General features: G+C 26.1%; 1 protein-coding gene across 1 annotated transcript; it reads right to left on the bottom strand.

Annotated features, from left to right (window-relative positions):
* Window positions 1-437: 437 nt before the first annotated feature.
* LOC145837140 (pre-mRNA-processing factor 17-like) lies at window positions 438-20,757 on the bottom strand. Its single transcript, XM_082944907.1, has 11 exons — window positions 20,514-20,757; window positions 19,538-19,664; window positions 10,350-10,400; window positions 6,010-6,187; window positions 5,497-5,707; window positions 4,991-5,182; window positions 3,913-4,060; window positions 3,480-3,595; window positions 2,792-2,947; window positions 2,468-2,623; window positions 438-1,671 (listed from the first exon to the last, which is right to left on the bottom strand). Exons 1-11 carry the CDS (start codon window positions 20,736-20,738, stop codon window positions 1,450-1,452), a joined length of 1,782 nt encoding a protein of 593 aa, XP_082801033.1. The 5' UTR covers window positions 20,739-20,757; the 3' UTR covers window positions 438-1,449.
* Window positions 20,758-21,156: the final 399 nt, after the last annotated feature.

The raw sequence follows: 21,156 nt of genomic DNA, 5'->3' as shown, positions 1-21,156 counted from the left end.
TCTAGTCATAAAATAAATTAACAGTTTTTGATACGTTATTTGTACAACTCAAATCATGATAAATGATGCTCTTCATATTATTTTATATATTCTAGGGTGCACAGAATTAATTTTAAATTTATTTACTGTGCACAGCTTTTGAAAATGCTGAAAACCACTGTCATACATTATAAATTTTAAAATTGTTCCTGCCATTATAAACTTATTTTACAAGGGTTTTCAAAAATAAAAATATATCATCACGTAGTCCTTCATGTTTTAACTAAAAAGTCATGCTTGAATGGTTTTTGTTAATCTATTTAACAAAATAAATAAATAAAGTTAAAAAAAAAACAAATATTCAGTGTTCAGAACTCTAAATTTTTGGAATTTTGCCATTTAATATATATAAAAAACTAATTTAAGACCAGTAAAAATTTTTTACAAGTGGTCGTTTAGTGATACTTCACTGGTATTATTATATATCAATCTTACAAAATAAAATAAAAAAATTTCATAACATAAAAAAGTAAAACTAGAAAAGAAGTTAGGTTTTAGTTTATTTATTGAAAGTTTATATTAAAAAATGTCAATGTATTTAAAAAAACCATTATTAGACAAAGAAAAAAGCTAATTCAAAATGAAATACTCTTATTTCTGAAAAAAGTAAAGTTAAGTAGATAAATGTTTGTAGTTATATATACAGGGTTGCCACTCGTTTTTCCAAATTTTTTCGAGGTTTTCCAAATTTCTTCCAGGTTTTTTAAAATTACACATTTTTGGGTCGATTTTTAGTTTTAAATTAATTTCTATATAAGAAAATGTGTTAAATACTATAAAAACATTGAAAACATACTGTAAAGTTACTTTAAATGTGTTTTCAAATAAAAAAAATTTGATGATGACAAAAAATCATATTTATGTGATAAATTTCTGTCTCAAATTGAAATTTCACTGCTGAAAATGTTAGAATTAATAAAAAATTTCATGTTTTTCCAGGTTTTTTGATAAAAATTCCTGGTTTTTTTCAAATTTTCTCAAATTCCAGGTTTTTCCAGGATTCCAGGTTAAGTGGCAACCCTGTATATATATATATTATTTTTTTATTATACAATTGAGCAAAATAGTATACTAGAAGCTTAATTTACTGATTTAAAACTGAACTTTTGAATTATTTTAATTATAAATACATCAAAAGTCTTTAAATTAAACTGCTATCTACAACATTTTTAGCCTATGAAAAGAAATTCTATATATAAATTGTTAGTAAAAAATTTTCTTAAAAACTTCTAAAGCATAAAAAAAAGTAAATTAACAAATTTAGGTATGTAACAAGACTTGCCTTTACAAAGACATTTATTTAAAAAAGTTATTTAGAAAAAGCAGTCAAAAACAATGAATTTATATTTATTTACTAATACCCAATTGAAAATTTGCTATCATAATCAAGAACATTCATTAAACTTATGTTTAATCCCACAACTTGATCTGGCCGTCCCACCCAGCAGTTATGAGCTTGGAAGTTTCATGCGGATGCCAGATGCAACCGAGGCATGGCGCGTCGTGAGCCTGGAACTTGCTGTACATCCGGGTCGTCTTCCAGTCCCATATGCACACCTTGCCATCACCGTCGCCACTGGCAACATACGACATTTCCGGTGAAAACGTCATCTGACAGGCGTATCCCGCCACCTAGAGAATAAAAAAAAATAGCATTCTGTGATTAGTATTTTTCTAAAAAAAAACCATAACTAAAAATATACTTTTTTTTTAACAAATTTATTTATGTAGTAGTAATAATATTTTTACAAAAGCATTATGGTATTTATTAAAAAGTTTATACTGGTTTGTCAGATCTTTTAAAGCATTCAGTAAAAAAAATATACAAACGTTAAATTAAATTGATTTCGTTAATTATGTAAAAGTGATAACCAATGAAAACAAATTATAATTTTTACAAGTAGTCAACTAAAAATACTATAAAAAATTTACTTGAAAAACTATAAATTAAATGACAAATATTAGTAAACCATTTATTTTACAGTCATTTATAACATTTAAATTATCAAACAAGTTAAAAAAATACAAGTTAGAATTATTTCTTAATATTCAAACTTATTAGCGTAAAAGGTATTTAAAAATTTATTATTTAAGTTTATCGTATATATATTTTTTTCTTTTCCATTTAAAATAGTCCCAACATGAGATATAAAGTACACAGTTATAAGTAAAGTTTCATGTACGTTTTGTAAAAAAATTATGTTTAAAAATAATTGCTTAAACTTTGTATATATACTTTAGCATAATTCTATTACTCAACACTATAAACAGTTTTGACTGACTCACTAAAAATTGAATTTTTATATTGTAGATATAAATAAACAATCAACTTTTTATAAACTTTAATGAGAGTTATACCAAACAGTTCAGATAGCTGACAAAAACTATATTATCTAGTATTATTTGAAAAAAAAACATTATAACTCACCATGTGTCCTTTGAACTTTTTCTTCTGTTTGACCCTGAACCTTCCGTGAACATCGAACATGACAATCTGGTTGTCAAGGGACTGGCACCCCAGGTATTTCCCGTTGGGCGAAAGTGTACTTGAGGGCATAGAGTGCATACTAGGGTCGGCGATGTACTAGAAAAAAGTAATAAACATTAATTTATTTAATTAAATAACTTCGATAACTATTAATTAGTCATACTTTAAAACTTCTACATATTTAAATTCTAAAGCACTAAAAAACAGGTTAGTTTAAATATAAAAATAACAAATATAAGTAAATGAACTTATCGAAACACCAACTTTGAAATCGACAGGTATGTCCCACTCCCACACCCTGAGCGACTTGTCGTCGGAAGTGCTCACGAACTTGGTGTTGTTGTCAACGAACGTGATCGTGTTCACCGCCCCCAAGTGCCGATCGTACTCTTGCACCACGTCCCCGCTGTTGATGTCGAACTGTCGCGACGTCATAACGTTATTTTAAGCAGCAAATAGTTTTTTGATTTTATAAAACAATTAATAAATGAAGTGTTAAAAAACAAATCGAAACTGAGTTTATTTCTGGTTAAGAAATTTCAATCTAGGCATTTTATACGAACTGACAAATTTTATTTATGCAAATTGCGATTGTGACATTTTTTTTTCGAAATCTGATTCATTACTGGTAAACTCTTTTCAAGAGAAATATTTCAAGAGTCACAACCTGATTTTTTTCTAACTGTTTTTTAGTTACTTTTATATGATTTAAAAAGCATCACATCATTCAATTCACAATAAATTGCTTTTTAAACGTTTTAATTGTAACGAACAAATTGTTATCAAGCTTTTTGTTGTTATTATTTTTTATTCTGCGCATGTAAAATTTACTAACATATATTAAAATATTTAAAAAACGTTTGTTCTTTTCTACAAAAAGTTTAAAAATTTAACGTTTAAAAACTATCCTTACTAAAGTGTATAAATTGAACATATTTTACAAAAAACTAACCGTGACAATTTTTTTGTCTGAAGTGCCGACAACAAACAAATTTTGTTTTCCTTGGTCTGGATTGAATTTAACACAATATGGAATTTTGTGAGTGGAAAACTTTGAGATGCACTGACCTGTAATAGTTTTATCTATTGATACTTTTTTACGGTTTAGGGAAGTACTTATGTTAGACATGAGATGTATTAACGACAAAATTTAGAACTTAAAAATTTTCACTGACGTACAAAGTATATTTATTTCATAACAGCTTAAATGTTAATATAAGCTTTATTTCGTCAAATTTATTTAAAATATCTTGTACTTTTTAAAATAATATTTTGAGAGAAACAAGACTACTAAATTAAATCATAATAGTTATTAGTTAATAAATAAATAAATTTCAAAAAAGTAAGTTATTAGAAAGTGAATTAGAAAATAAATAAAAACATACCAGTTTCAGTATCCCACAATTTAACGAATCTGTCATAGGCAGCGGTGAGAAATTTTTCTCCATTGTTGCTGAAACAAGAATCTTTCACAGCTTTGGCGTGTCCGCTGTAAGTTCTTATCAACCTTCTCTTCTTGTACACCTCCCATAACTAGTATCAGCAGAACAAAGTTTATAAACTTATAAATAAGAAGTATTATAATTAAATAAGTAAGAACTACTATGATTATTTATAATATTTAAACACATATTAGGAAAACGTATTGAAATAAATTTTAATACTTTGTAAAAAATTAGTATATAACTAAAAATTTACTAAATGAAAATGTTACAAAAAGAATAAAACAGAACTATTAAATTTTAAAACTGGAAAAAAACATAAGTTTTAAAAGCAAGGGTGACATAAGCTTGTTTATGGAAATTCTAAAACTTAATTTAAACAAATTTAATTAATACTAGTTCACTAATAGGCGTTTGTGTACAATTCTACAGTTAAATTCTCGAAAATAATATATTATTAGTTACTCACCGTATCAAATTAAATAAAGTTGTTACTTTCACTAGTCACTTAAACATTTAATCATTGTATAGTTATTTGTATATTTAAAAACTGTTAAATCTTTGAGAAATAAATACTTAACAAAATAAACTAAAGCTTAACAAACAAATGTTTTTTTTATGGAAACTTTCAAACTAGTTAAAAAATTATGACAGTATCTTTAAAAATTTTTAATGGAAAAATTTTTAATACTTATGAAACTACTAAGAAAGGTGAAAGCTTCTGTTATTATGCTGAAAATACTGCATAATACTTTTAAAGCTGTTGTTATTTAACTGTGAAGCACTTAATACGTAACATATATTTTCCTTTATTAAAAAAACCATTTGTTTTACAAATTAGATGCAATAAAAAGCTTTGAATATACGATTTCTTGTTGTAAAAAAAAATGTAGTTTTTACTATACACAGTTGACTTAAATCAGGGTTTCCCAAAGGGAGCAGTGTCGCCCCCTTACTTTGAGAACTACTGAACTAATTTAACAAAAGCATTAAATTTAATTACTTGTTTTACACGACTCACTTTGACTTTAGTATCCATGGAAGTGGACAGCAACAAGTGACCGGATCTGGGGAAAAGTTTGATCGAAGAGACGCCTTTGGTGTGTCCGGACCAGGTGTGGATGAGCTTCTTCGGCAGGTAACATTTCGCTGGAGGTTCTGAACTTTTAAGGTTGACATCAAGATCCTGAGGTATGTGCAGGAAGTTGCGTCCCTGAATAATATTGAGTTAGTGAGAAAAATAAACTTTTTAAACTTGTTGTACATACTAGCAGCTTTTAAAAGGATTTCAATAATCAAAACTTAAATAAATTATACTAACTTATATAATGTAGATTATATCTGTTTAAAACTAAAAAAGGAAGTAACTAGTAATTACTAAACTTGAATGGATTAGAAAAAAGTAATTAAATAAAAGTAAAAAACGAAAAGTAAATACTTAATCCCTAAAAAACTAATTAAACACTACTTTGAACAATTTTTTTTCGACCAATAGGAAAAACGGCTGAATTAATGAAAAAATCAAACTTGGTAATCAAGTGGATCGTCGATGTGCAGGGTGCTTTTCTCCTCAACCACCTTCTCCTCCTGCTTCTTGTTCTTCTTCTTCCGCTTGGCCAGCATTTCGTCCAGCTCCTTTCTCATCTCCTCGCTCGGTTTCGATTCCGTCTCCTCATCCACGAACCTCGCCCACGGTCCCGTGTATCCTTCCAAATCAGACGGATCGTTGTTGCGCACCCTGGTGTGTGGAATACAGTTTTACAATTTTGTTATTTGACAGCATTAATGCTATACTTTTTTATCTATTTAATAAATATGTTATGTATTTTTGTTTGTTTTTATCATACTTTTTTGTGTACAAACTAGGGCATTGAGTTTTTAACAATTCTAGTATAACAAAAACTAATTAAAAAACAAAAACAAAATATATTGAACGCAGATGGTTCAAACTCTGCATCTAATTAGTGTAATGCTGCCAGTGAAAAAAAGGTTCTATTTTTTAGCAAAGTAGCTAGCATTTAATAAGTTAGTAATAATTACCTTTTCCTCCTGTCCTCGGGCCGCTTCTTCTGTTTTTCAAACACCGTCTTCCTGCTCTGCAATGCCACCTGATCCTCCCCTCCTCCTTCCACCTTCCTCTCCTGATGACGCGTCACCAGCTCCTCCTTCGTCTTTTCTTCGTCCTTCTCGGAGTCGTCGTTGAAATTCGTCGTGGAAACTTTAAACAAGTTTTGATTTTTCAATATAATGTTTTTTCTCTAATACAATAATCTTAAAAAACCTAGATTTCGTACGGTATGTTTAGAGATGTTATTTTTTTCCTATTATGTAACAGTATAAAAACAATATAAAAATTTTACAATATTTATAAAGAAATACTTCAGTAGCGTAAATATTCATATATGTACCATAAAATGATTGTTTAAAAACTTAATTTAAAATATTAATTTATTATTGTTTGTTTTTAGCAATTTAAGCATACTAGTAAAATATAATTAATAATACACCAATTATCAACATTTACAGCTTTGATTTAAAACTTATATCTTCAAGTAAATTGGTAATCAATGTGCTTATAGTTAAAAGTTCTGTAAAATTTAGATTAATATTCAATATCATATCTATTCAAAATATAAATTTAAGCGTTTCTTAACAAAAGATCCTAGCGAAGCAAGTTCACTGGAATATATAATAATAACAAATTATACAGTATCATTCTTTTATTACACTAACACATGTTTCTGTGTGTTAACGGATTAAGACACTTCAACGGAGCTTTGTAAAAAATAAATACATGGTTGCCACTCATCAAGCTGAGAAAAATTTCCTGACTTTTCCTGACTTTTTACCAAAATTTTCCTGACTTTTCTAAATCAGTTTTACTTACATAAGTGTTCACTTAGTTTAATAAAATACTATTTAATATTAAATCCTTAAATTAAAAATCAAATAAAAAAGAATATACTTAAGTAACTGTAAAAAAAAGACATAAAAAAGTAAACTATATATTTTATGTAGTATTTTATTAAACTAAGTGAACAATTTATATAAGTAAAACTGATTTAGAAAAGTTTTACTTTGTAAAACTGATTTAGAAAACTGATTTGAAAACTGATTTAGAAAATACTGATTTAGAATTTACTGATTTAGAAAAGTTGATTTTACTTCGACATAAAAAGTCTATACACATGTGTTTCATTAGAGGAAACAATAAACATGGTAGCAAACGATGTATACTCAAAAGAAAATCTTTCAGTATTCACAAAATCAAAATAACAAAAAAGGTATTCAAGAACATACTGAAAACTTGCTTACAGAGCATCTTCTGTTTTAATAATCAAGTATTCAAACAAATAGATGGACTATCTATAGGATCGCCATTGGCCCCCTTTTGGCCAATTGATTCGTTAACAAATTAGAAACAGGTCTTTTAAATGAAATTCAACCTAAAATGTACACGAGATATGTGGACGACATTTTTACTATCTTCTCAAATGAGGAAATGGCAAATGAATTCAATCAAAAATTAAGTACTCTACATCAAGATCTTGTTTTCACAATGGAAACAAGTACATCAAATAAACTTCCTTTTTTTGACATAAGTGTTAAGCTGGAAGAGAACAGATTTACTACCTCAATTTACAAGAAACCATCAAACACAGATGTTCTATTAAATTTTCACTCTTGTACCCCGCAATCATGGAAGAAAAACTTGATTAGACAATTGTTCATCAGAAACAAAAGATTAGTGTTAGAAGAACTACAGAACCTAGAAACAAATAGAATAAAGAATCTTCTTTTGAGAAACGGTTATCCAATTAATTTCATAAACAATGAAATAGAAAAACTTCAAAAATTAGAAGATAAGCCACAAATTCCTAAACAACAGTATTTAACAGTTCCTTATATAAAAAAGGTTTCAGAAAAATTGAGCAGAAATATAACAAAAAATTTGGAAACAATTGGAATTAATATCAAAGTAGCTTTCAGAACATCTAAAGTTGGAAACTATTTTTCATTGAAGAAAAGATCACAACAAACTCTACAGAAATTGCATCGTTTATAAGTTTCAATGTCCAGGTGATCTGGATACCCAATTTATTGGAGAAACGGAGCGACAACTGTTCGTCAGAATTAAAGAACATACAAAACCTACAAATAGTGCAGTTTTTTCACATATAGAACAATGTAGAATCTGTCAGAATCATAATGATATTTTTAATTGTTTTGAGGTATTTAAATTTTGTAAAAATAGAAATGTTTTACTTGCAGTAAAGGCTATTATGATTAAAAACATTAAATCTAAACTTAATCACCAACTAGGTCCTGATAAAGGATCTAGAATTACACTTAACATTTTTAAATAGTCCATTTTTGTTCTAATTATCTATTTTAGTTTTTATAATTAGTCTGATTAGTTTTATATTGATTGCTTCTTTAGTTTACTCGTATTTTGTTTGATTAATTAATTTTTGTGAGTATTTTATTTTGTTTTGACAAGGAAATTAGTTAAATTTTGAAAGCATTGCTCAATAAACCGTTTAAATAAAAAAAAAAATGTTATTAGCAATTAATTGGCAGATAAAATCATGTAAACACCTTTCGTTATAAACTATATATCTGTTGTATAAAATATTTCCTCTTATCATTTATTATAAAATTTGTAACAAATAAATATACTTATATTTACTTTAAAAACTTAAGTTACTCTACAAAAAATACACATAATAAGTAAATTTAATCTTGGCATATACCTCTCTTATAACTTAATTTATAAATTTAAATAACTTTGAAAAAATATAAAGAGGTAAAGTATACACATTAACTTGTTACAAAAAATACTAAACTAACTGCTTAGTTATAAAGAACTCAATTATTTAAACAAAAAACACTTTGATTCTAAAATTATGATTGATAAACTTTTGTGTATATATCACTGTTTCACTATGGAAAAGTCCTTGCTACAGATCATCAATACTAAAAAGCTTACAAAATCTGCTTGTTCAAGTAGGGTACTTGTTCAATAACATGGTTGCCACTCTTTGAGCCAAAAAATCTTCCCTGAGTGACCAAAAATTTCCCTGAGTAACCTTAAATTTCCCTGAGTTTCCCTGAGTATTTTTCAAATCTTAAAAAAAAAATTTTCTCTTCTAACACAAATTATTAATACGTCATTCTCATTTTTCTTCTTTAATAATAAAAGGAAGGTTGTATGTGTATGCCTCCTCATTAAATTTATGAAAAAAACTGTTTTAAAAACTCAATCTTAAAAGGTTTATTAAATTTAAATTAAAACCAATTAAAAATTTAAAACTAAATTTTTGCACAACTTTGTGTAAACTTGTTAGTTAACTTTCTACATAAAAGAATAAAGTTTAATTTGTTTGACATTTTAATTGACAAAATTTAATTATACTATAATAATAATTTCAAATTAAGAACTCACTTAAATGCATACATAATAACTTCATTATGACTTGTATGTCTTTCCTAGCAACTGTTCCTAGCAACTTAAAAAAACTACAATGTTAATACTAAGAATATTGAAGAACTAGCCGCAAGGCTAAAAAATTCTAAATAACCACTTAAATAATAAAAATTACTACTTATGAACAAAATATTGAAACTGGATTAACTAAACCTCATTCTAGATCGAGAAAAAAATTTCCCTGAGATTTTCAAAAACTTCCCTGAAATTTAGAGAAAAAATCAAAACTTCCCTGAGTTTCCCTGAGTTAAAAGAAATATGCCAAAATTCCCTGAGTTTCCCTGAGATTTTCTACAGTTTGAAAATTCCCTGAGATTCCCTGAGTGTGTGGCAACCCTGCAATAAGTTAATAGAAAACTTTTGCAGTTTTATAAAGGATATTTTACTAATTTATACCAGGTGAAGGCATTGGAAATAAAAATAAATATTTTTGTAAATTTCTAGGAAAATTTTGTAATTTTTTTCTGACTTTAAAGGACTTTTAATTAATTTTTACCATTTGAAGGCTTTTGAAAACAAGGAATTTTGTAAACTTAAACTGACTTTTTTTTAATTTTATCAAATTTCCTGACTTTTCCTGACTTTTTTTCAAAACCCCCCATTTTTTCCTAACTTTTCCTGACTTTTGTCATTTTTTAAAATTTTTCCTGACTTTTCCTGATTTCCTGACTTTTCCTGACCGAGTGGCAACCCTGTTTGTTATTATTATTCAATATCATATCTCTTTTTTTTTATTTATAGTACTTTAAATCATTTTTTGTAAAACACAATTTTAATATCAATCATTTATAAAAATATACATACATACTGTAAATATACTATAAGCTAAACTATTAGGTAGTGTATTTATTTATTCATATAGTAGTTATAAAAAACCATGTCAAAAACTCACCAATTACTTTGCTTGCTCCAATGGCATCTACAGAGGGATCTTCACAAAAGCCTGTTTTTTTAACATCATTTTAAAGTTTCATAGCTTAAAGCAGCATTTAATTAACTTTTCTAATTTTAGCTATAAGTTCAACTAACAAGGTACATAAAAATACATTTTAAGAACATAAAAAAATTACTTAGTTTTTATAATAGATTTATATTTTAAAGTTGTAAAATTTTATTATCTATTTATCATAGTTTAACTTGTTGCAAGTCATATCAAATATTGTTACCAATAAAAATCAGTTTTAAGATTTATAAGTAAGTTATTTTCTTTAAATGGATCTCTTAAATAACAGACGAAGCCAAAAACATATTAATCATATTTTTCTATTTAAACACTATATCTATCCTGTGTACTAAAATTGTTAAATAGTGTATGATCTATAAGAGGGGTCGGCAAACTGCGGCCCGCGGGCCAAATGCGGCCCTCGAAGGATAAATCTGCGGCCCGCCAGCACATTATTTTTTTGAATGGAATGCGGCCCTCGAAAGAAATTTTTGAGGCCCGCGAACATGTAAATGTGGCCCGCTGAGCAAGAAAATTTTAAAAGAATTAAAAGGCTTTACTACTTTAGCTTAAAAATGTGAAAAAAGACAGGTTAGCTTTCCATCAGTGTTTTTTCTCAGTTTTATAATAATTTTCTTCTTACAACAGCAAGTTGTTATCTTAAAAAACAGTGTTAAGAGTGCTTTGTTTTAGTCAGTTACTTATCTAATACGTATTTAGTAATTAAACTACATGCAATTTTTTACCATTTTGTAAAAAATTAATGAACAGTAATTAACTACGAAGTCTTTGATTTACAGTTTTGGTTTTTTTTTTAGTTTTTTATTCCTAAGTCTATTTTATAAATGTTTTTTTACTAAATGTTATATTTGAGAGAGCATATAAACAGTTAAAATACAAAGTAATAAGAAATAAAGTTTATTTTATTTTGGTTTTGACACATAAAGATTTTTTAGAAGTTTTCTGTGCACTTTAAATAAATTCCTAGGCACACCAATGTACAAAGATACTCATATTTTAAACTACTTTTTACTAAATAACTAAGTTATATCAAGTTTTGTACATACATAACTTTCTAAGATTGTTGTTTCTACATGCAATATCTAATTGTGTACAACCACATTATAAACAATATATAAGACATAAATTAAAATAATTTTTGTCTGGTGTATATTTTCATTTTACAAACAATTTTTTTTGGCAAGTTAAGTTAATTTTTTTATGCATTGCATACTGATATACACGGTTGATGTTTTTTGGAAATACCTATTTAATACAAACTAGATTTGGGTATGGTAAATTCATTAAGTTTGTACATTGTTAATCAAAATAGTTCAAATTCAACTAAACATTGCAAAGCACTCAGACTATGACAAATTGAAGACTTCTAATCTCAGACCAGTTTATTGCTTTTTTAGTTTTTTAGAATTGCTTTTTGTATACTAAGATATCAGGCTAGTTTTGTGTCACTCACGCTGACTTTTTTGCTTTAAAGAGTGGCAAACTAAACTAATGATGTATGTTTTGATCGATCTACAGTGTTCATTTTTATTATGATAAATGTTATTTAAAATCCTGCAGCTGATATAATTTGAAATATTATTAATTTAAGTGTATACACATAGGTGTGAGCAATCAGTGTTGCTTAAAAACTTGAAACCCAGAAAAGCTTGTAATTTGACAATTTATGCTTAAAAAGTCTAGAAAAACCTTAAAATTTTAAACATTTTATACATGTCAAGTAGTGAATTTTCGTTTTGGCACATAAAATCGATCATACACATATTTTCATATTAAAAAAAGACATCTAAAGTACTTTAACAGTGTTTTTAAATATTGTTATGATATTTCAGACAATTATTCTACCTTTAATTTTATTTTATACTGATAATAGAAGCAAAAAATTGTACTTTCAAAAACTTTATATTGGTGCATCGCACCTTTGCTTTTGAAATATCTTTGCCTATTTTTGTGCTTTGCATTGAACCAAACCTAGAAAGTTTAGAGTCTAGATCAGCGTTTCCCAAAGTGGGCGATATCGCCCCCCTGGGGGCGATTTTAGTAAATTGGGGGGCGATAATTAGTAAGGGGGCGAAAGGGTGGGCGATAACTAGTAAGGGGGCGAAAAGGGGGCGATTTTAAAATTTTGGGCTGTCATACAATTTTTACTTTTTTTATTGTTATTTTACTAATTTTAGCTTGATATTAAATATTTGATCCCGAGGTAAAACTTAAACAAAAATATTTTTATTTTGTTTATGTAAAATATAGAGAAAAAAATCAAGTACTTATGGCTCCTACTTTCATGTTAATTACATATATTTTCTTATTTAACAATTACATAGATCATAGACGATCGGAATCCCTCTTACCATTTTATAACCTGACATATATGTTATTTGTGATCATAAATGGTTTGTAAAAATCTATGTTATATGTTATTAAACTTCTAGGTAAACTGGCAACCCTGTTTTTTTTATTTTTATTGGAAATATCATGAGGTGATAGTTATATCACCTCTTGATATTTCCAATTGTTTTTTGAAAAGTCACTAAGTTAGACTAAATAATAAATAATTTACCTATAAACCTGGAATTTGACAATTTAGGCAAAAAAAAACCTAAAAAGATCTGGAGTTTTTAACAATTTCAACATATTAAGTAGTAAAATTTCGATTTGACACAAAAAAGCTATCATATAGATAAAAGTATGGATCCCTTCGAGGCATATCTTTTTGAAGTAAACGACTTACAGGAAACCTTACCAGACTTACAAACTGACCTTGAATTAAAAGTAGATTTTTCCAAAGAACGATATGAAAGCTTTTGGACTCAACAAAAACTAAGCCAAAAGTATCCAATTATTTGAGAGGAATTTAGATTGTTGTTTATAGTTTTTCCTTCTAGCTATGTTGTTGAGAAAGCTTTCAGTTCAGTTATCAACATCTTGAGCAAAAGATCTAATCTAGATATTTGTAAATAGACTTTATATTACTGATTAAAAATTAGATTAGAAAAACTTGCGAGCAGTCATGAATCTCATCCTTCACATTATATTAGACTATTTTTAGTATCAGACATTATTTTATGAAAGTGTTTTTATTTTATTCGATTATTTAAAATATTTCTTATTTAACCTGGTTTGTATTGTATTTAAGTAGTCTTTTTATAATAAAAAAATTATTAAGTTATTTGTTCTACAACAGGTTTTCATAACGCCTAATAAATATTAATTACGGTAGACTTCCTCTTGAGTTCGCACATTTTACCTAAAAAAAGTGGAAATTTATATTTTCTTAAATTTAACTTAAATAAAGTCTATTACTAACTAAGTATTAATAAAACAAAAATACATAATATTTAATAGCTTATATAGATCTATTTTTTTAATGAATGTTTGTTTTATGTTTTAGTTGATTTTTATGTTTATGCATAACGTTATTGCATATAAGATATTTTAATTTATTATTAAAAACTAAAAATGGCAACAATTTTTGAGTTTGCACTTTTTGATTTTGTTCAAAGTGCAAACTCAAGCGGAAGTCTACTGTATTTATTAAATGGTTTATGTTATAAATCTGATAATAATTTTATTTTGACCTGGTTAATTTTGTAGTATATATTTGTCGTTTTACATTACACTAAAAGTTTTTATAGCATAGTAATTAAAGTATTTGTTTGAAAGAAATTTATTTGACATATTTTTGTTATTACTTGTTTAATCTGTATGAATAAAAAAATCTTGATAACCATTAAAGTTTTTATTTCAAAAATTTTTTTTTTGGTTTTAAAAGAGTATAGATTTGAGGTCTCTGTTTGAATTGATTTTAAATTTATCATTTTAAAGATTCTTATAATCAATTTTATTTTCTAACTTGATTTATTATTGTTAAAAGATCTATATATCAAGGAATTTTGAACTATTAATACAACTGTTTTTTGTTTTATCTTAATTTTTAATATATTATCAAATAGATTGTGTTGTTTATTTTAATAGTTCAACACTAGCTTTTAGTTTTTCACTATTTTCTTCTGGTAAAATATTATAGGCTAATAACTAGATAAAAAAAAATTAAACAGTTTCAAATAAGCCATCAAAAAGACTGCTACAGTTACAAAACAAAATTTAAACTTAATTAAAAAATTTTTTAATCGATTACTTTCTGTTTACAGAATTAACTGCAAAAATTTTGATTTTATTTTTTAGAATTTAATTAAGAAAAAAGAATTTTTTTAAATTAAGGTTTAGTTTCCTAAAGGTTATTCCAAGTTAAATACTATTTAATAGTATTCTACTACAAAACATATAGTTTAAAAAGTTTAAAATTAAGTTTTTAACTTTTCAACTAACTTGCTTATAATATATCTTAGCATTGAAATTATTAATTTTACTGCATTAATTGAAGCTGTTGATAAAACCACTTTTCATGTGAGATAATCAACCAGTCGGTCAAACATCCTCAAACTAGATCAGAAATTATATTTTAATATGTATTTTATTATGTGTAAAATAACTGTTCATTCTTTTATAGCTTTTTAATCTCTGGTATAGTAATTTTAGAATATGCCTATCTTTAAATAATTTAAGTATTTTGTGCGGCTTAAATAAGTTACTTAGTATACTTTGTAACTTTTAAATGTACGAAATTCGTTAATGAGAGATTGTTATAATGTCAGGTTTAAGTTAAGATTTTAGATGGGTAACGTACGGTTAAGATCCAGTCAAATTTCGACCTGCTAAATATTTTGAAAACTACTTGTGCAAAATAAACAAAATTTAGTCTTTTGATACTTAATATTTTGAAATACACTTTCAATTTGGTTTTCAGTTCACAATAGTATTTTCTAGATCACAATAATACTAAATAATTTTACTACAATTTTGCTCTAGTTTTTTAATTTTCATATATGTTATTTTTTTAAACTATGCAGCCCGCAATTACATTTTTTTAACGAGTTGAAACTAGAAAAGATTTTTTAGTAAATATGAATTGCTAACTACAAAAGTTGTCCACCACTACCCTAAAAGTTTCATTAGTTTCAAAACAATTCATATCTAAACAGGATTAATTACAAATTACACAAGGCTTTTTAATAATTAAGTATTTTAATACACTTTACTGGGCTTATAAGAAAACAAATGTAACTTATTTTCTCAAGCCCTGTAAACTACTTTAAACACAGCCCAAAAGAGCGTGCATAAGAAGTACCAGTCTAAGTTACATTTTGAACACAACTTTTTAGGCTCAAAAGTTTGTACTCAAAAGAAAAAATACTTTGTAAAATCGTGGGGGGCGATTATTTTTTAAATTTCTGAAAAGGGGGCGATTTAGAAAATGAGTTTGGGAAACCCTGGTCTAGATATTATAAACAATGTTTGTTGTATCAGTACTCTTATCTTAACAGATTGATTAAAGTCCTAATTTGATATATGCGGCTTTATAATCTTCAGACATTTCCTAAACACGACTTCTTGTTGTAATAGAATAAATAAGCAAAAATAGTTTGCTACGCCAACACAAATTCTTTAAAAAAGTCTAAGATTCTAAAGGGTAACTTCTTTTGAGTAATTAATTTTGCTACTTTATAATTTGCCTAAAAAAAATTTACTGATTAGTCTGTACTTACTGAAAATAGTCATGTTCTTTGTTAAAACAGACTTAAGCAAATTTTTTTTGTTTCTCCGTAAACTCCTAACTAATGTTTTTTAATTCTTGTAGCTCGTCTTATATTTCACATTTACTCTTTTTATTATTTGTAACAATTATATGTTTTTATTATTATATATTTTTACTGCAGATAAAGATTGCTATTTTGCTTAATAATTTTTTTCTACTTCATTAATGGCTTAATAACATTTATGTTTTTGTTAGAAATATTTAAGAATCTTAATTGTCCATGCAAGCTGACTTAAAATGATTTTTGTTCTTTAGTTTACTGAATTTTTAACAGTGTTTTTAAACACACAGGCTAGTTTAAAAATTTTAAAAACTTGGACTATTTTAAACATATTAGAAATATTTTTTAGTAACTCAGGTATGTGTTAAGCATCTATATCAAACACCTCGAATAAATCTTCAAAATTTCAAAATATTTTTATGTCTGTACTATAGCTCATTAGTTTTTTTTTCTGGTCATCTTAAGTATTGGGTATTTTTTTATAATGATGATATTTTAGTTAGGTATTAAACCTTGAATAACAAAAACCTTTTAACTTTTCTAACTTTAATAAATTTAACTGGTTTAATATAACTCAGACATTTTTTGCTTTTAAAATGGCAACCATGAAAAAACTAATTAATTACTAATAATGTACTTTATTTAATTATTTGACCATTAATTAAGTTAAAGAATTTGTTTTAGCTTTTCTGTAGTACAAATAGGTATTAGTTTTATTTAATTGACTACTGATTTTTTTAGAGTGAAAACGCAAAAATTTTAGATGCAAAAAAATTGTTTTTAAATCTTAGTATTTTTAAAATATGAAAAAGTGGTTCTTAGTATAAAAAACTTATAAAAAAATACCCCCTAAAATGTTTTTCAAGCTCGGTTATTATACATAGTTAGGTTGTAAGTGAAACAAAAAAAAACATTAAGTTTAGCTTTCTAAGTGTTTAAAATTTTATTAAAACTTAAGTATATTAGTCAATGAAAATTTATTCCGATAAATACTTATAATTTAAATCTAAACTATTTGTAGCAAAAAGTCATTGAAAAAAAAAACTAAGTAAAAATAAAAACTTTCTGTAAAGTGACTAAAACTAAAAACAAAATATTTTTTTAAATGTCACTAAAACTAAAACTGCGGCCCGCGAAGATTTTGGGAACTTGAAATTTGGCCCCCGAGTACTAACTGCCTGCCGACCCCTGATCTATAATATACTTAATTTCAGCTATATTTTTGACTAAAATTATGCAATTTTTTAATGTTTTGTAATCTTGAACATAAATCATAACTATTTATATCTCTGACTAATAATCAAGTACTTATATTTATAGTTTTGACTTTAACAGGGTTGCCACTTAACCTATTTTATAAAACTTATTATAAAAAATTTCCAGGCTTTTAAAAGTACGCATATTTGGGTCTATTTTTAGTTTAAAGTTAAGTTTAAGGTAAGAAACTGTGTTAAATAGTATAAAAACATTGAAAAGATACTGTAAAGCTGCTTTAGATATGTTTTTAATAAAAAAAACTTTTATGATGAGAAAATCTTTTTATTTATATGATATATTTTTTTAGTCAAGTCGAAATTTTACTACTGAACATGTGAAAATTATTAAAATTACAGGTTTTTTTAGTGATTTGTGTTCAAAATTCCAGGTTTTTTTTGCCTAAATTGTCAAATTCCAGGTTTTTCCAGGATTCCAGGTAAAGTGGCAACCCTGCTTAAGGTTAGTTATTTTCATAATTCTTTTAAATTGTTCAAAAACTTGGCAGAGAATTATAAAATATAACTAGTTGACTTTTATAAACAAAACAATTTTCAGTTATGTTGAGCTATATTTACATTAGTAATTCCCAAACTAAGGGCAACAAACACGCTTTGAGATCCCATTAGTTGTAAATAAGTATTTTGCTAGTGATTTTGCCCACAAATTTCTGTCCCCTTTACAAAATTCTGACTTAAAAACAATTATACAGTTTACAGTTTTTTTTGATTAATGTGGCACAAACTGCTAAAATACAGCTTATCTTAAAATTAGTTTTAATTTCTTTAACTAAGTACAGGGTTCGTGCGCGAAATTTTTTTCATTTAGCCTGACTGAGACCAATTTAGCCTGACATTTTTTCAAAATGAGGAAAATTCCCTTTAAAGTCATTTTAGGTATTGGTGGGTCTTGATTAGTACTATTGTAGTATTCGACTTCAACCAGCTTTATCTCAAAAATATTTTGAGCTTTAAAAATCTGCAAAAAGCAACTGGTAGCTTAGTTACAACTCATTAAAATAAGACTAAATTGTAAAAAGGTGATTGACCCCCCCCCCTCCTATACTCTTGACATAACAAATTCAGTGATAAGTTTTAAAATAAGTGTTATATCTAATAAAGTTCTAGTTTAAAAATTTAAAATATATTACTAAACACAATTGTTCATTTTAATTACACTAAGTAAAAACATAATAACTAGAAGATTTAAAAAAAGATGAGCATTGTCGTGTTTTATTAAAATTTAAAATGAAACGCTAAAATAACACAAGTATTAAAATTGAAACATAATTATAAATCCTAAACTCTAAATAAATACAGTGATTGTTGACGTTGTATCAGATTTGAAAAAACTGACACTTAAATTAAAAAAAACCCTTAATATTTTGTTCTTGTAAAGAAAAATGAATTGTACCTAAAATTTATACTCCCACAAAACTTAGTACTTAAATCTTAAAGCTAAGTTATAGTGTTGAGAATATCTCTAATAACTTTAAACAATCAGTAAAATATATGAATAACTGCTAACAGTTTTAATCTAAAAAGTATTTGGTATAAAGCCTTTAAATTAGAAATTAAAACAGTTCAACCAACTAAGCTCTGAAAAACATAGCTGATGTAAACAAATTCAAACAAACAGCCAAGTTGTTGAACTAAACTGTGATGTTTAAACTGTATTTTAAATATGATTTGTCATAACCATGACGTATATAATCTACTCAAAACATATTAATGAAGATTCTTAAATTTTTTTTAGAGATTCAACAAAAGGTTTTAAGCATTTATTTTAACAAATACTGACTGATTTTGTCTTTAATAAGTAAATCTTTATTTAGAAATAAATTGACATCTCAATTTGATCTTAAAAGATTTCTCAATTTTTTTAATCAAAAATATTCAAGCATTTGAACTGATAAAAACTGAGATTCTCAAATTTTTAAATAAAAAACTGATTTAGCCTGACGTTTTTCAACTATTTTCAAAAAAACTGATTTAGCCTGACTTAGCCTGATTTAGCCTGACGCGCACGAACCCTGTAAGTATATGAATTAGTAATTAAAACAAAAAGCAGTAAGAACAAAATAGTTTATGAAAAACTCAAGTTAAGTAAGAAATTTACCCAAAACCAATTATTTAAAAACTTTAAATAAATATTTAAAATGCAGTTAAAATTACAGATCTATATATTTAAAACAAATGTAAATACCATAGCTATGAAAAGTTCTTCTTTGGTTTTCAAATTGGAATTCACTCACATGAGCAGGTTCTATAAAACCTGTGAGCATATTCTTCCTTGCTAGCTGCTGCTGCGTTTTCGTGGGATCCAAAGGGCCCTAAATAAATTCACATATAACTTTTGTATTGAATATTTTTTGTTATGTAAAAACTAGTTTGGCTAGAAGCAAGTCTTTTGATAATTAATTTAATAGTATAAAAATATGCTACAACTATATAATTAATTTAAATATATGCTTAAGCCACACAGAAATAAAGTTTGTTTTATAACTTTGTTTTGAGGTTGATCAAAATTTAACACTTCTAGAATAGGTTGTTCTTTTTGAATGGATACTATAAAATAAAAAAATTAAATGTATTTAAACTTATTTATTCCCAATTATTTAGAATAAATGTTTAAAAAAAAATCAAACTAATCTTTAGAAGTTATAAAAAAGTTCTTATAATTCCAAGCTTACAGTAAAACTTATGACTAAACTTAAAATTCTTTTTTTTAATAATAATAAAAAATTTTAATTAGATTTTTTTTAAATCATGCAAAAAATATTTAATTAAAATTTAAGTCTCTAGCTTAAAAAATCAAAAGTTTGACAAATATTAAAAAATTAAAAAAAAACTTACCTTTTTGCATTTATTAAAATTTTACTAAACTGACAATACATCAATAAATTTGATATTATAAAATAATGTATAAAAAACATTTGGTTCATACAAGCTTAGAAATATAAATTAGTATTTTTTTATAAAATGCTTCAATCTCCCTTTATGGCCATAAAAAAATTAAACATTTTAAAAACTATTAATTATCAAAACTTCCATGTTGTTTAAAAAAGTAGTTTAATATAATCAAAATTATAATTAATCAAAATAATTTAAAAACAAAAATTAAGAAAATTAAACCACAGCAGTTATCAAAAAGAAACAATACTCATTTCAAATTATACCACCTGTTTTGGTTGCCACATCTCTTCATAAGTTGGGTTGTACATGACTTGCTTCTTACTGTCAGGATCAACAATTCGTGTATTAAAAACTTCTTTTGGAATCATTACATCTGGTGTTGTGTTGACCACCAGAGACATTTTTGACTCTAGTGGCTTTAAATGTAGTACTTCATCTTCTGTTGGTTGTCTTTCTTCATCTGAACTTCCGTATCCTTGAATTGCGTCCATTATACAATTTAACCAACAAAAGAACTGTAAAAAATTTAAGTTTAACTACTGTTACTAAAAAAATATCTAAAAGCTGCTAGACTTTTAAAGGAAACTTAGCACTCTTAATTTTATATAGAATTTAATTTATTTTTCAAAACTCATGATATGAGGGTTTGTGCAATGTGCCTAAAGTCCTTATAGAATGATACTGAAATTAAATTTTAAACATAACAGTTTTCAGATTTTTATTTTACCTTTGAAGTAGTTTAAATTATGTTTTATTTTGATTAGTATGCAATAAAGTCCCCTATAAACATTATATCAAATTTTATAGTTGTGTACAAACTTTAATTTACTTTTATATAAACTTTTTATTGTTTTCAAATATAAAATGCCTAACATGGTTAGAGGAAAGTTAATATTATAAAAATATAAA

Source organism: Thalia democratica, chromosome 5 (assembly GCF_965202585.1).
Source record: "Thalia democratica chromosome 5, ktThaDemo2.hap1.1, whole genome shotgun sequence".
In the NCBI taxonomy this organism is placed as follows: domain Eukaryota; kingdom Metazoa; phylum Chordata; class Thaliacea; order Salpida; family Salpidae; genus Thalia; species Thalia democratica.
This window is presented reverse-complemented; position numbering and strand designations above follow the sequence as displayed.

Bases quoted from the DNA above. Each gene is read 5' to 3' on its own strand.
- LOC145837140 (XM_082944907.1), bottom strand. From the start codon at position 20,738: ATGGACGCAATTCAAGGATACGGAAGTTCAGATGAAGAAAGACAACCA. The intron at 6,188-10,349 runs GTGAGTTTTTGA...ACTTGTTTAAAG, and splicing joins TGGAGCAAGCAAAGTAATTG to TTTCCACGACGAATTTCAAC. The intron at 3,596-3,912 runs GTATGTTTTTAT...AAACTATTACAG, and splicing joins ATTGTGGGATACTGAAACTG to GTCAGTGCATCTCAAAGTTT.